Genomic DNA, 13,848 nt, shown 5'->3' with positions numbered 1-13,848 from the left:
TGAAAAATTCATGTTTACAAGACAACAAATAACCCCATCCAAAAATGGGGGGAGGACATGGACAGAATATTCACCACAGAAGAGATCCAGAAGGCCAAGAAACACATGAAAAAATGTTCCAAGTCTCTGATTGTCAAAGAAATGCAAATAAAGACAACAATGAGATACCACTTCACTCCTGTGAGAATGTCATACATCAGAAAAGGTAATAGAAGCAAATGCTGGAGAGGGTGTGGGCTCAAAGGAACCCTCCTACATGGCTGGTGGGAATGTCAATTGGTCCAACCTCTGTGGAGAATAGTCTGGAGAACTCTCAGAAGGCTCTCACAAGTCCTCTCCTGGGGATATAGCCTAAGGAACCCAACACATGCATCCAAAAAGATCTGTGTACACATATGTTCTTGGCAGAACAATTTGTAATAGCCAAAACCTGGAAGCAACCCAGGTGTCCAACAGATGAGTGGCTGAGCAAGTTGTGGTATATATACACAATGGAATACTACTCAGCTGTAAAAAATAGTGACTTCACCGTTTTCAGCTGATCTTGGATGTACCCTGAAAAATTCACGTTAAGTGAAATAAGTCAGAAATGGAAGGATGAATATGGGATGATCTCACTGTCAGGCAGAAGTTGAAAAATTAGGACAGCAATATAAAAGTTATGGAAGAGTAAAACAAATCTAAGAAATAGAGAAAATATATTTTTTAATTTATTAAAAAAAAATAAAGGTATTACATGAGCAAAAGCAATTCTTAGGTATAAGAATACAATGTGATCTTTTGGGGTTATACAGATTTTCTATAAGTGAAGACTATGTGCTTAGATTCATTGTTAAGTAAACTAACTTCCACATCTAAGTTCAGAGAGCATTTCTGGCTGGTTTCTGTACTTTGTGTCATCTCAGTCTGACTTTCCTCTTTAGGCTACTGCCTGCCCATTGCTATTTCTATAAAATATTTTCTCTATTTCTTAGATTTCTTTTACTCTTCCATAACTTTTCTATATTGCTGTCCTAATTTTTCACTTTCATCACTGTTACTCTTGATAGCTATGGTTTTCTATTTTTTTTATTTATTCCTTTTTGTTGCCCTTGTTTTTATTGTTGTAGTTATTGATGTTGTTGTTGGATAGGACACAGAGAGAAATGAAGAAAGGAGAAGACGGAGAGGGGGAGAGAAAGATAGACACCTGCAGACCTGCTTCACAGCTTGTGAAGTGACTCCCCTGATGGTGGGGAGCCAGGGACTAGAACCCGGATCTTCATTCCAGTCCTTGCACTTTGTGCCATCTGCATTTAACCTGCTGCACTACTGCCTGACTCCCTTGGTAATTATTCTTTCTCAAGCTTTCTCTGAGCTACTCTTCTCACCAGGGTATTCCTCATATATACGTTTTCTTTTTTTTTTTTTTCAAATATTTATTCCCTGTTGTTATGCTTGTTTTATTGTTGTAGTTATTATTGTTGTTGTTGTTATGGGATAGGACAGAGAGAAATGGAGAGAGATGGGGAAGACAGAAAGGGGGAGAGAAAGATAGAAACACACCTGCAGACTTGCTTCACCACTTGTTAACTGACTCCCTTGATGGTGGGGAGCCAGGACTCAAACCGGGATCCTTACACTAGTCCTTGCGCTTTGCGCCACCTGCAAGTAACCTGCTGCACTACCACCAGAATCCCACATGCTTCTTTTCTCTCTCTCTCTCTCTCTCTCTCTCTCTCTCTCTCTCTCTTTTTTAGATATAGAGAAATGAAAAACATAGCACTGAACCATAGCATTCTAGTGCAGCGGAGCTCAGGCTCTAACCTCAATACACACAAATGAGGGGTGTGTGTGTGTGTGTGTGTGTGTGTGTGTGTTTTGTGTGTTTTGTGTGTTAGTTTAGCATAGCTAAGCTCTGGTTGTTGGGGCTGAGGATGGAAACTAGAATATTAAAATCTAAGATACAGTTATTTTTACATAATAATTAGGCTCCATCCACAGCCTAATTTATGTGTTCTATATCCTTTGTTCAGAGCTAGCACCCTATTAGAAGTGCTAGAAAATCACACACTTCTGGACTGGGCATGGGCTTGACCTGAGGAGCTCCATCTTGGCCTCCTGGCAATCCTGTCAGCTCCAGGAAAATTCGTGGCTTACCAGAGTGCACAGTACAATTACAAAATACCCTGAAGTTAAATGATCCAGCTTTCTGGTCCTTTTTCCAGCCATCACCTCCCCAGACAATAGCCTTGGATCCACCTGCATATCAGCTGACAGGCTCAGGAGAAAAAAAAAAAAACTAGTATAGTCATGGGCTCTTCAGAATAAAACTAAAATAGGAATACTAACTACCTACAAAATGGAGACCCTCCCCAACTCTTCATATGAACTTTTCCAGCCTTTAGGTTCATGATTAGTCAACAATTTGTTTGGCTCTATAGTTTTTTATTATTATTTTTTTTTAGCCATCAGTTTTCAGATGCTAACATGATGCCAACCTGACTTCCCTGGGAAGACAACTCCAACAATGTGTCCTGGAGCCTCACTTCCCCAGAACTCCACCCCACTAGGGAAAGAGAGACAGGCTGGAAGTATGGATCAACATGCCAATGCCCATGTTTAGTGGGGAAACAATTACAGAAGCCAGACTTTCCACCTTCTGCACCCCATAATGACCCTGGGTCCATACTCCCAGAGGGATAAAGAATAGGAAAGCTATCAGGGGAGGGGATGGGATATGGAGTTCTGGTGGTGGGAATTGTGTGGAGTTGTACCCCTCTTATCCTATGGTTTCTGTTAGTGTTTCCTTTTTATAAATAAAATTTTTAAAAAAGATTTATTTATTTGTTTCTACATATGGAAAGTAAAATTTAAATCCTGAACTAAACTGCTGTTATAAAAGTTGGGGGTGGGGAGTTGGGTGGTAGCACATTGGGTTAAGTGCACATGGCACAAAGTGCAACGACCAGCTTAAGGATCCTAGTTCGAGCCCCCCGTCCCCCACCTCCCACCTACAGGGGAGTCGCTTCACAAGCAGTGAAGCAGGTCTGCAGGTGTCTATCAATCCCCCTTTCTCTTCCCCTCTCCATTTCTCTCCGTCCTATCTAACAACGATGAAATCAGTTAACAATAACTACAACAACAATAAAAAGACAAGGGAAAATAAATAAGTAAAAATTAAAAAAAAAAAGTTGGGAGTGGTCATTGGAAATAAATGTACCCAGAAATCAGTTATATCTGTGTATGTCTATATTCATTACTAGAATTTGTGGTGGATATATATCTCTTCAAAAAGGAAAAGTCGTGGGAGTCGGGCAGTAGCGCAGTGGGTTAACTGCAGGTGGTGCAAAGCGCAAGGATTGGCCTAAGGATCCTGGTTCAAGCCCCTGGCTCCCCACCTGCAGGGGAGTGTGAAGTTAGTCTACAGGTGTCTATCTCTCTCCCTCTCTGTCTTCCCCATCTCTCTCCATTTCTCTCTGTCCTATCCAACAACAATGACATTAATAATAACTACATCAATAAAACAACAAAGGCAACAAAAGGGAATAAATATTTAAAAAAAGGAAAAGTATAAAGTCAAGGTTACACTTTTTATTTTAAAAGATACTTTTATATTTATTTGGTACTGAAATGAGAGATAAATTGAGGGGGGAGGAGGAAATAGGGAGGGAAAGAGTCAGAAAGAAACCTGTAGTTCTGTTTCTATATTCATGAAGCTTTGCCCCCTGCAGGTGGGGACCAGGGGCTTTAACTCTAGTCCTTGATCCCTATAATATGTGTACTTAACCAGGTGTGCCTCCTCCTGTCTTCCACATGATTTTTTCCCCTACACACCAAGAAGTTCCTTTTTAATTTTTAAAGCAACTCTTTAAAATTTTTTTATCATTTTATCAGAGAACTGCTAAACTCTGGATTAAAGTGAGATGAGGAATTCAACCCTGGATTTAGACGTTTTAGGCATGAGAGTCTCTTTACATAATAATCATACTATATACCCCTACCCTATTTAATCCTCTCACTCCTATGTATTTGAATGTAATTCACAGAAAAAAAAAATTCCAGGGGATACATTTCAAAACATTTAAATAACAAAATAAATGAAAGTCATAAGGCAAACAATATTGATTTCTCATGAAATAGAAAAATTGTCAGCAGTAAATGACCAATTTAGAAAATTTATATAAAAAATAATAAAGGGATGGAAGGTAGATAGCATAAAAGCTATGCAAACAAGCTCTACTGTCTGAGGCTTCAAAGTCCCAGGTTCAATCCTCTGCACTACCAGAAGCCAGAGCTGAACAATGTGCTGATAAAAAAAATAATATAGATGCTATGCAATCCCTGTCAAAATCAGTATAAACATGTTTAAACTAACAGAATAAATTCTCAGTATTAAATGGATGAAATCACAATAAATGGTAATTACTATGTACATTATATGTTAAAGGAACAAAGAATACTAATTAATACATGACATCATGTGTAAACTAAAAATAGATCAAACACTGGTGATAGACTGGTAGCCACAAACTACATGAAAAATCAGTAGAAGCACAGTACATAATTTGTGATTTAGAAATGCTTTCACAGATTTGAGCTCAACAGCAAGAATAACGAAAGAAAACGAACCACTGAGACTAAATCAAACTTCAAATATTTGGCACAACAGAAGGTGCCATCAGCAAGACAGAGAGACAATACCACATGAGAAAGCATACATGTCAAACATCAGGTAAAGGGCTAATAACCAATATATGCACTCACAGAATTCAGTGGAATAAATAAACAACCATATTAAAAGGGGAACAAAGAAATGAGTACTCTCTTCAAAAATTACTCAAATTAAACGTTTACAACCAATGATTGTCAGATAATTGCATATGAGAACAAAAAAAACCCACAAAATTATCTTAAAAGAAACAGTAATTATGGATTATCTTACTTTTATAGACTTACCCATTCACTTTCATCCTATTACAGACAGAGGTTATGCAAAAACCTACATGGAATTTAAGCAGACTAATATTATATCTATGAAATCCCAGGACAGATGCCTTCTGATATTGAATTAATAACCTTACTTCAGGCTGTGAAAAATAAAGCATTTTTAACAATTACATGCCTCATTTAATGTTTTTTTCCATGCCATCAGGTTATTGCTGAGTATCAGTGCCAGCTATACAAATCTATGCCTCCAGGCAGCAATTTTTCCCCATTTTCTTCTATTTTAAATTTAATAGAACAGGTAAGTTGAGGGAGTTGGGTTAAGCGCAGCAGGTTAAGCGCAGGTGGTGCAAAGTGCAAGGACCAGCACAAGGATAGCAGTTCAAGCCCCTGGCTCCCCAACTGCAGGGGAGTGCATGGCAACTTGTGTGCTTAGCTGGGTGTACTATCACTCAGCCCTCAAGGTAAGGATCCATCACATAGAAAGCCTGGATAGAGTTAAGCACACGTGGTGCCAAGCGCAAGGACCGGAGTAAGGTTCCAGATTCAAGCCCCTGTCTACCCACCTGCAGGGGAGTCACTTCACAAGCGGTGAAGCAGGTCTGTAGGTGTCTGTCTTTCTCTCCTCTGTCTTCCCCTCTTCTTTCCATTTCTCTCTGTCCTATCCAACAACGACATCAATAACTACCATAATAAAACAAGGGCAACAAAAGGGAATAAATAAATATTTTTTTAAAAGCCTGTGTAGAGAGGAATAGAAGTCTGGGGGATAAGAAACTATGTTCTAATGAACTCCATTTCTCCTGGTGGAATAATTTTACTAATTCCCTATAGAGCATAACCCTCTCTATAAGATAGTGCACCCACCCAGCTAAGCACACAAGTTGCCATGCACAGTGATCCAATTTCAAGCCCCACTCTCCACCTGCAGGGGGAATACTTAACAAGCAGTAGAGCAAGTCTGCAGGAGCATCTCTTTTTCTCTCCCTATCTGCCTCTTTCCCTCTCAGCTTACCTGTTCTTTTTCTTTTTTATTTTTTTACTATTTATTTATTCCCTTTTATTGCCCTTGTTTTATTGTTGTAGTGATTATTATTGATGTCATTGTTGTTGGGATAAGATAGATTTCACCCCCTTACTCCTCAATTTCAGGCTGTCTATATTCAATAAATAGATAAGATAATGAAATAAATAAATGCAAAAAAAGATAATAAAGACATTAATAGGCAGCCCCATGCTGCCAATAGAGCACATTGAATTGAGAAGCCTCAGGAGTAGCCAAGACAGCACATAGGAATCCACACTGAGGCCTAAGATGGATAATTTTTTTACTTCTTTATTGAGGAATTAATGTTTTACATTCGACACTAAAAAATAATAGTTTGTACATGCATAACATTTCTCAGTTTAAGATGGATAATTTGGTTAGAAATAAGGAAGCATAGTCCAGGAGGTGGCACAGTGGATAAAGCTTTGGACTCTCAAGTGAGATGTCCTGAGTTCAATCCTCGACAGCACATATACCACACTGGTCTCTGGTTATTTCTCTCTACTATATTTCTTATGAATAATAACTAAAAAATCTTTAAAAAGGAAATAAAAAAGGGGGGAGAATAAGGAAGGGAGACCTCAGGCACATGGCTGCTTTGGAGAGCATTGGAGCCTATCTGAAGCAACCCTTTCTATCTAGGCTCTGGAGGCTGGGACTCACTATGATTCCATGATTCCATCCAGACTCTGGAGTCACTCAAGTGTCCTCCTCAAGAGGTGAATTAGCAGGAAACATGAGCAACCAAAAGGAGGAAGCAAGGAGACTGTGAACATTTGGGAAGCAGTACTTACTTTCTAGAGTGACTTTCTTCAGTTGCAAGCACTGCCTTAAGCAGTGCAGACAGGAAAGAGCACTGGCCAAAGCCTAGATTCTAAATAGATGGAGCTATTCCCACACTCATGAGGATTCTGACCACAGAATTGCTTTAGTGCCTTAATCCTGGAAATATGAATCAGAGAGTCAAAACAATATTGAATCAAGCACTGGCCTGGCTGAGTGCCAGGAGGCACTCAGCTTCTAAGGAGGGTGAGCAAGAATAGTAGTAGCAGGGAAGCATGAAAATCCTTCTTAAAATGCCAGCAGAAAATAACTTAAACATTCTAGAGAGCAGACAGGGTGCCTCTGAGCAGGCCTGTCCCTGCTTTTCTCTCCAGGCCCTGCTCAGACTGCACTGAAGAGAGCAAGGAACTTGGGAGGAAGATGATGCATGTTGGGGCCCAGGGTGAGAATCAGGAACTGTTGCCTCAGAGATGACAGAACATGTCTGGAAGCAGCCTAGGGGCTCAAAGTCACTCTATTGTCTCCTCTGCTGTGAACAGAACCACACAGGAGTTCTCTTGACCTACTGTGTTCCCACTTGGGGAACACACACCAGGCTCTGCCATCAGTTGGCTGCGAGCATGGATGCCCTTGGGATTTGAGTCTTAATTATAAAAGGGACCATGGGGATGAAGTGCAGACTCCTGACCCAGCCTTGAGCATGAAGGCCTGGATTTGCAATTAGCCCACTTATCTGGTGTGGAGCACCAAGGAAAGACTGGATGACCCTAGGCAGCAGTATTAGGTTAGGGATTCAGCACCGATGTTCAGCACCCTGCAGCCTCTAACTTTGTCCAGAGAAGCACTAATTGCTTTACTCTCATAGAGCACAGGTTGTCAGTAAATGCAAAATAAATATTTTCCTATTATTTTTTGTGATTATTTTTAAATTCTCTGGGTCTATTGCCCTCACTACACCTTCTTCCCTGTGCTGCTTATGTCCTTACTCCTTTGTGTTCTGGACTTAGAACTCTGGCAGTGTACTAGGAATGTCCTGTCTCTCAATATAGACCAAAAAAAAAAAAGACTGAACATTTTTATTATATCATAGTCACTCATGCAGTGTGCAGAGCTGTGATAATGAGAGTTCCTATGCTACTTACTACCTGTTTATAGCTACAGTCAGATGACAATGTAATCTTGAGGAATGTGAACTCTCAGGGGCCAGGTGGTAGTGCACCATGTTTAGCATAGATAGTATTAACTGTTAAAATTCAGGTATTTTCAATACTGATTGTATTTGTAATTTTGATTACTATATAAAATGTTATTATAAAGGATATAGTGACTTGATGCTTTTGTTTCAAAAATAAATAGGATACAATTATTAAATCTCTGCTGGTGGCCTGAGGATCACTGTGCAGGATGCCTCTTTTGCTTTGTGCAAGGCTCAGTGTTTGCTTAACACTCTGTCTCTCTCTATAAATGAAAATATAGCCATGGAGTGTTTAAACCCATTATGGCAAGGCCCAGGATTCTCAATAAATTAATTAACACTAATCATAAATATGCCTAAGAAATGTTCTCCACTAGTTGTTATTGTGGGGTTATATTGCATAATGGTCATGCAAAGAGACTCTCATGCCTGAGGCTCCAATGTCATAGGTTCAATCCTCCACTATAAACCAGAGCTGAGGAGTGATCTGTTAAAAAAAAAAGCAAAATGGAAGCAATAGTTCTTGGGCTCTCATTTATATAAGGGGTTGGGGCTTGTACCTATCATTAAATGAAGAGGCAAAAAAAAAATCTATTTGAGCAGTTATTTTTTTCCCTTCATAATTTATTGTTTGCTGGGTTAAGACACAGAGAAGTCTAGAGTAGAGAGACCTGTAGCACTGCTTCCCTACTTATAAAGCTACCTTTATAACTGGGGACTGGGGCTTAACCCAGGACCTTACACATGGTAACCTGTAAGCTCAACTGGTTATGCCCCTTTCTGCACTCTCAAAACAGCAATTAAACATATTTGTTATTATTATTATTTAAAAGGAGGAAAACTGCACAGATCATGGACAGTACCAGGGATCAAATGTGGTACTTCAGCTACAACTGAGATATCTGTCTTATGGTTGAAGGAAGAGATTATTAACTGAAAATAGAGTAAGAAATAAAGGAGCTCATTATAGATTTGAATGGTCAAGTCATATTCATAATCAGGTGAAATTTACCCCTCTGTTGATTCTAGTATCCTTTTCTGAAAGTTGGTGACTGTGTGCCTTACTAAACATGCTCTAAAAGGAACATACCATCTGATAAAATATAAATTTACCAGATTAAGTCTAGCTCTCAGTAAGTGGCCTGTATTGGGGCTCAAATAATCCAGTTCTCAAGCTTCAGTTCTGGATAATAGTAAATAATCCCACCATTATTTGAGATTTCATTACACCTAATCGTTGTTCATATTCCCTGTTTGTCAGTGTGTATAAATGAGCCTTCTGAAAGGTCTACCAGGACACAAACTTTTTTTTTTTAATTATCTTTGTTTAGTTATTGGATAGAGACAGCCAGAAATTGAGAGGGAAGAGGTTGATAGGGAGAGAGACAGAGATACACCTGCTACACTGTTTCACCACTTGTAAACTTTTCTGCTTGTATTTGGACAAACAGAACCTGGGTTCTTGCATATAGTAACATACACACTCAATCAGATGCACCACGACCAGCTCTGATACAAATGTTCTGCCTCTGCATTTTCTTCCAGTTAACACAATTCTACAAAATCAGGGATTAGGTTCACCTGGATGAGCACATATGTTACAATGCATAAGGACTCAGTATCAAGTCCCTGGTACAACTGCAGAAAGCTTTGTGAATGGTGAAACGGTGTTGCAGGTGTCTCTTTGTTTTTGATCAGAATCTCATCTTCATTTCCAGATACTATTTGTAGTAGTAGCTAAGACTAAGGAAATATATATATATACATATATATATATATATATATTAAATAAAATGCAGGATTAGGGAGATAACATAATGGTCATGCAAAATATGGTAATTCAACAACACACTACTTAACTACTGGGTCAGTGAGGAGTTTAAGAAAATCAAATGTTCTTAGAATCCAATGAAAAAGAAGACAAGCTATTTTTTTTAATAAGGGGTTGATTTATTTTGAGTAGATTTATCATGAAATATCAACATGTACAATGTCACACATTTATAAATATTGCGATTTGTAGAAAATTAATGTAATCTTAAAATTATCTGAACAGTGGTTTTCACAATTATTTACAAATAACTCAACCTACCTTTGTAGAAACAATATCTAAATGTACCCCTGCCACAAAGTAATAATCTCAAAGTACCTTTCTATAATCATTATGTCACTAACATGGCAGTTGCATCAGTAAAATCCAGCAGATTCGGTAATTTGGAAACAGCACAGTCAGAACTGCAGATGCAAATGACCATTAATTTCAAACAAAACAAAACAAAACTTTGTGTTAATATATTGTTTCTTATTTCAGCACTGATTGAAAAATGATTGAGGCAATATTTTTGTACTTGCACTGCACAGAAATTAACTTTAAAAGTTGTTTTAAAATGTCATTAAGAAGCTAGCAGGATTGGGTGAGTTTTTTAACAAGTGGTACTAAATATCTTGAGAAATTTCATTAGAATTTCTTGTGGAAATTGTTTCTGTTGTTACGTGATATTAAAGGAGTGATAATAATCCTGTCATCCCAGATGGATTATATGATTCTTTATGAACAATTAATAGTATATTTGAATAGAGCGAGCATTCTTGGCTTTACTCGAAGTAGTTTTCAACTTAAAGTTTTTAACCTTTTTTGAGAGCATCCCACATATGTCTACAAGAAAATAAATTTACATGGACTAGTGTTTCTGTATGTAAACAGTATTTTCTATAGTAAGTCGTTCATTTTTTTCTTATGTATATGTGCATATATAAGAATAAAAATAGGTAAGGATTCTAATTGAAATCAAAACAAAATACATTTTCTTTTATTTACATAGAATATTTTCCTAAATTTTAATATTGTCTTAAGAAAAAGTTTCTCCTGGTAAATATGCATAACCATTGCCCAATAATGTATATAGCTCTTTTCTCCCAAATATTTATGCACAGTGGTCAGCTTATGACCATTCCCATTATAACCTGCAGAATATAATGTTTTCTTAATGTATAAATGGGCTATCCTCAGTATAAAATGTATATGTATTTTATGCATACAAAGAAATATAAAAAGGAGCGATGAAAAAAGTGGCCATTCTTTTTGACAGCCAAACAGAAATTTGGTGTAATTAGTGAAAACCATGTAAGTTGTACTCAATTATATTGATAAATGGGCTCCCCTAGTGTATAAAATAGGCATGTACGTTATACACACAAAATAAAAAAAATATACAAAGGAGAGCTGAAGGGGAAAAAATACCTTTCCCTATAAGATCCAGATAATAATTTAGCAAAAGTAGTGAGACAGTGTAAAATGTCTGAAGAATTTGTTTTGGCAAACACTTTTTAAAAAATATCGAAGCTGTGAAAATACTAAATTTTCATTTTAAGAATTTTGTAGAGGTTTTTGCTTCCTAGATGATGGATCTGCCTAGTATGCAGAATAGAGGGATTTTTGGGAATCTTTAAAGAGACAAAGCATAAAGTTGCTTTTTTTTTTTTTTTTTTTTACTGTGTTAGTAAGAAAAATCCCTTTACCCAGCATGGGTAGTGTAATCAAATCCTGGCTTATCCATGTTTCAATCTGTTTGATGAAAGACAGGATCTGGATTGTTTCTAGATCTTAGAAGGGATGGGACTGGCAGTGATTAAAGGAGGGGTCAACCCCAAAGGTGGCTAGTTCAGTCTTAACTTAATGTTAAAAAACACACCAAATGTTTCTATAGAGTTATTTCTGCTGCATTTTCTTTATTTCAAGCCACAGGTATACTTGGAGGGTCATGCAGCAAGTGGCTTAAAAATATAATCAGAGTCTATGAATAGTGTCATCACATTAAGAAACAGAATCGCTGAATTCTCTCATTACATGAAAAGCTTGCATCTTTTGGAATCCGTTGAATTGTTATTACTTATGGAACACCTGAGATGTACCTTGCTCCGATTAACATTACCATGCTATTCACTATAAAAAAGCCCAGGGGCAGACTACAGAAGATACTAGGGTCACCACTCTGTGCAAACTGAGTTGTAACCCAACCCATTGACTTCATCACAGCTTTTTTCCACGTAGAGTAACGAATCTCACTTTCCTCGGCCTTGATCTGGGGTTCAAAACGCTCCATTGTCACCGCTGACAAATCACCAGCTTCAAGACTCCAGATGCCAACTCCTTCTGCAGCCCCTGCAGCCATGGCAGCTCCCAGAGCAGTTGTTTCTGGCATCGAGGGCTTCACTACTGGGATATGCAGAATGTCAGCTTGAAGCTGCATGAGAATTTTGTTGCTGGTCATTCCTCCATCTACCTGCAAGTGACTGAGGGGAATTCCACAGTCACGGTTCATGGCATCTAAGATCTCCCGGGTTTGGAAACAAACAGCTTCTAACGCAGCGAAAGCAATATGGCACTTGTTGGTAAACTGAGTGAGTCCACAGATGATCCCTCTTGCACTGGGCTCCCAGTAAGGTGCATATAACCCTGAAAATGCTGGGACAAAGTAGCAGCCATAAGAAGTACCTACTTCTTTAGCAAGTTTTTCAATTTCCTCTGAGGACTTTATAATGCCAAGATTGTCTCTTAACCAGCGAATTACAGCACCTGCTATGGCTACAGAGCCTTCCAATGCATAGTAAACTGGCTTGTCTCTGCCCAATTTGTAAGCCACTGTGGTCAGCAGGCCATGTTCAGAAAACACACACTTACGGCCGGTATTACATAGTAAGAAACAACCTGTTCCATACGTGTTTTTGGCCTGTCCATCCTGGAAGCACATTTGTCCTACCAGTGCAGCAGACTGGTCCCCCAAACACCCAGATATTGGCACGCCTTCCAAAGCTCCAGCTTTCATTAGGCCATAGATCTCAGAAGAACTCCGGACATTTGGAAGAATTTTCATAGGAATTTCGAAAAATTCACAGAGCTCATTATCCCATTGCAAAGACTGAATGTTGAAAAGCATGGTCCTACTTGCATTTGTTACATCTGTACAGTGGACACCCCCATTAGGTCCTCCTGTCAAACTCCAAATAAGCCATGAATCAACGGTCCCAAAAAGAGCTCTGTCTTCTTCAACCGCCTTTTGAACTTGTCCCACATTGTCAAGGAGCCAGCGAAGTTTCACTGCACTGAAGTAAGTGCTAAGTGGAAGGCCTGTCTTGGACTTAACAAAGTTATTATTTCCTGGAATTCTTTTACTAAGGGTCTCAACGGTAGACTGCGTTCTTAGGTCAAGCCACACCACAGCATTGTAGAGAGGCTCTCCAGTTAGCTTGTCCCAGACAACAGTGGTTTCCCTCTGGTTACTAACACCAATGGCTTTTATGTTGGAAATATCAATATTGAGCTTTCCAAGTTTCTCACACGTTTTCTCTATACACTCATAGACAGATTGCCGGATTTCTTTAGCGTCTTGTTCCACCCATCCTTCTTTTGGAAACTCTTGTTTGATTTCTACTTGATGATGACTAAGTAGTTCAGCTGTTTTTGAATTGAAAACCAAAAAGCGGGTCGAGCTGGTGCCTTGGTCCACTGCTCCCACCAACGGCTCCAAAACTGCTTTCTTCGAGGCTGCCATGAAACGAGCTTCCGATCTGGTGGACTGTGGTCACAGCCCGTTTCCCAGGTGACGGCAGTGGGCGGGGGCGGGGTGGCAGCAAGGAACGCTGGGACCTTGCTCCAGGCGGCCCCTCCCACCCAGGCCCCGCCCCTGCTGCGCTCCCTACAAGAGGGGGCGTGGTGTGGGGGACCGCTGTCTGGGGGGGGGGGGGGGGGGCTGGCCGATTAGTGAATGCGCAGAGAAGCAGCAGAAGCTATTAAACTATTTGGGACGAGCTTAAGCAGTACTTAGGGGAAAATTCATAGCCAGATAGGCACACATTAACAGAAAAAAGCTTAAGTAAACAACATGATTAAACACCT

At 39.1% G+C, this 13,848-nt stretch overlaps 2 protein-coding genes across 2 annotated transcripts in view; one reads left to right on the top strand and one right to left on the bottom strand.

Moving 5' to 3' along the window:
* The window catches only part of LOC107523312 (zinc finger protein 14-like), a 517,712-nt gene that overhangs the window by 263,279 nt on the left and 240,585 nt on the right, over positions 1-13,848 (top strand). The window lies entirely within an intron of this gene.
* On the bottom strand, positions 11,662-13,541 carry LOC103125121 (glycerol kinase-like). Its single transcript, XM_060181666.1, has one exon. The coding sequence runs from the start codon at positions 13,502-13,504 to the stop codon at positions 11,843-11,845; it is 1,662 nt and encodes a 553-aa protein (XP_060037649.1). The 5' UTR covers positions 13,505-13,541; the 3' UTR covers positions 11,662-11,842.

Source organism: Erinaceus europaeus, chromosome 23 (genome assembly GCF_950295315.1).
Source record: "Erinaceus europaeus chromosome 23, mEriEur2.1, whole genome shotgun sequence".
NCBI classification, from domain to species: Eukaryota; Metazoa; Chordata; class Mammalia; order Eulipotyphla; family Erinaceidae; genus Erinaceus; species Erinaceus europaeus.
The sequence above is the reverse complement of the archived record's forward strand: the minus strand, read 5'-3'. Positions and strand labels throughout refer to the sequence as shown.

Coding starts and splice junctions, on each gene's coding strand:
- LOC103125121 (XM_060181666.1), bottom strand. CDS start 13,504: ATGGCAGCCTCGAAGAAAGCAGTTTTGGAGCCGTTGGTGGGAGCAGTG.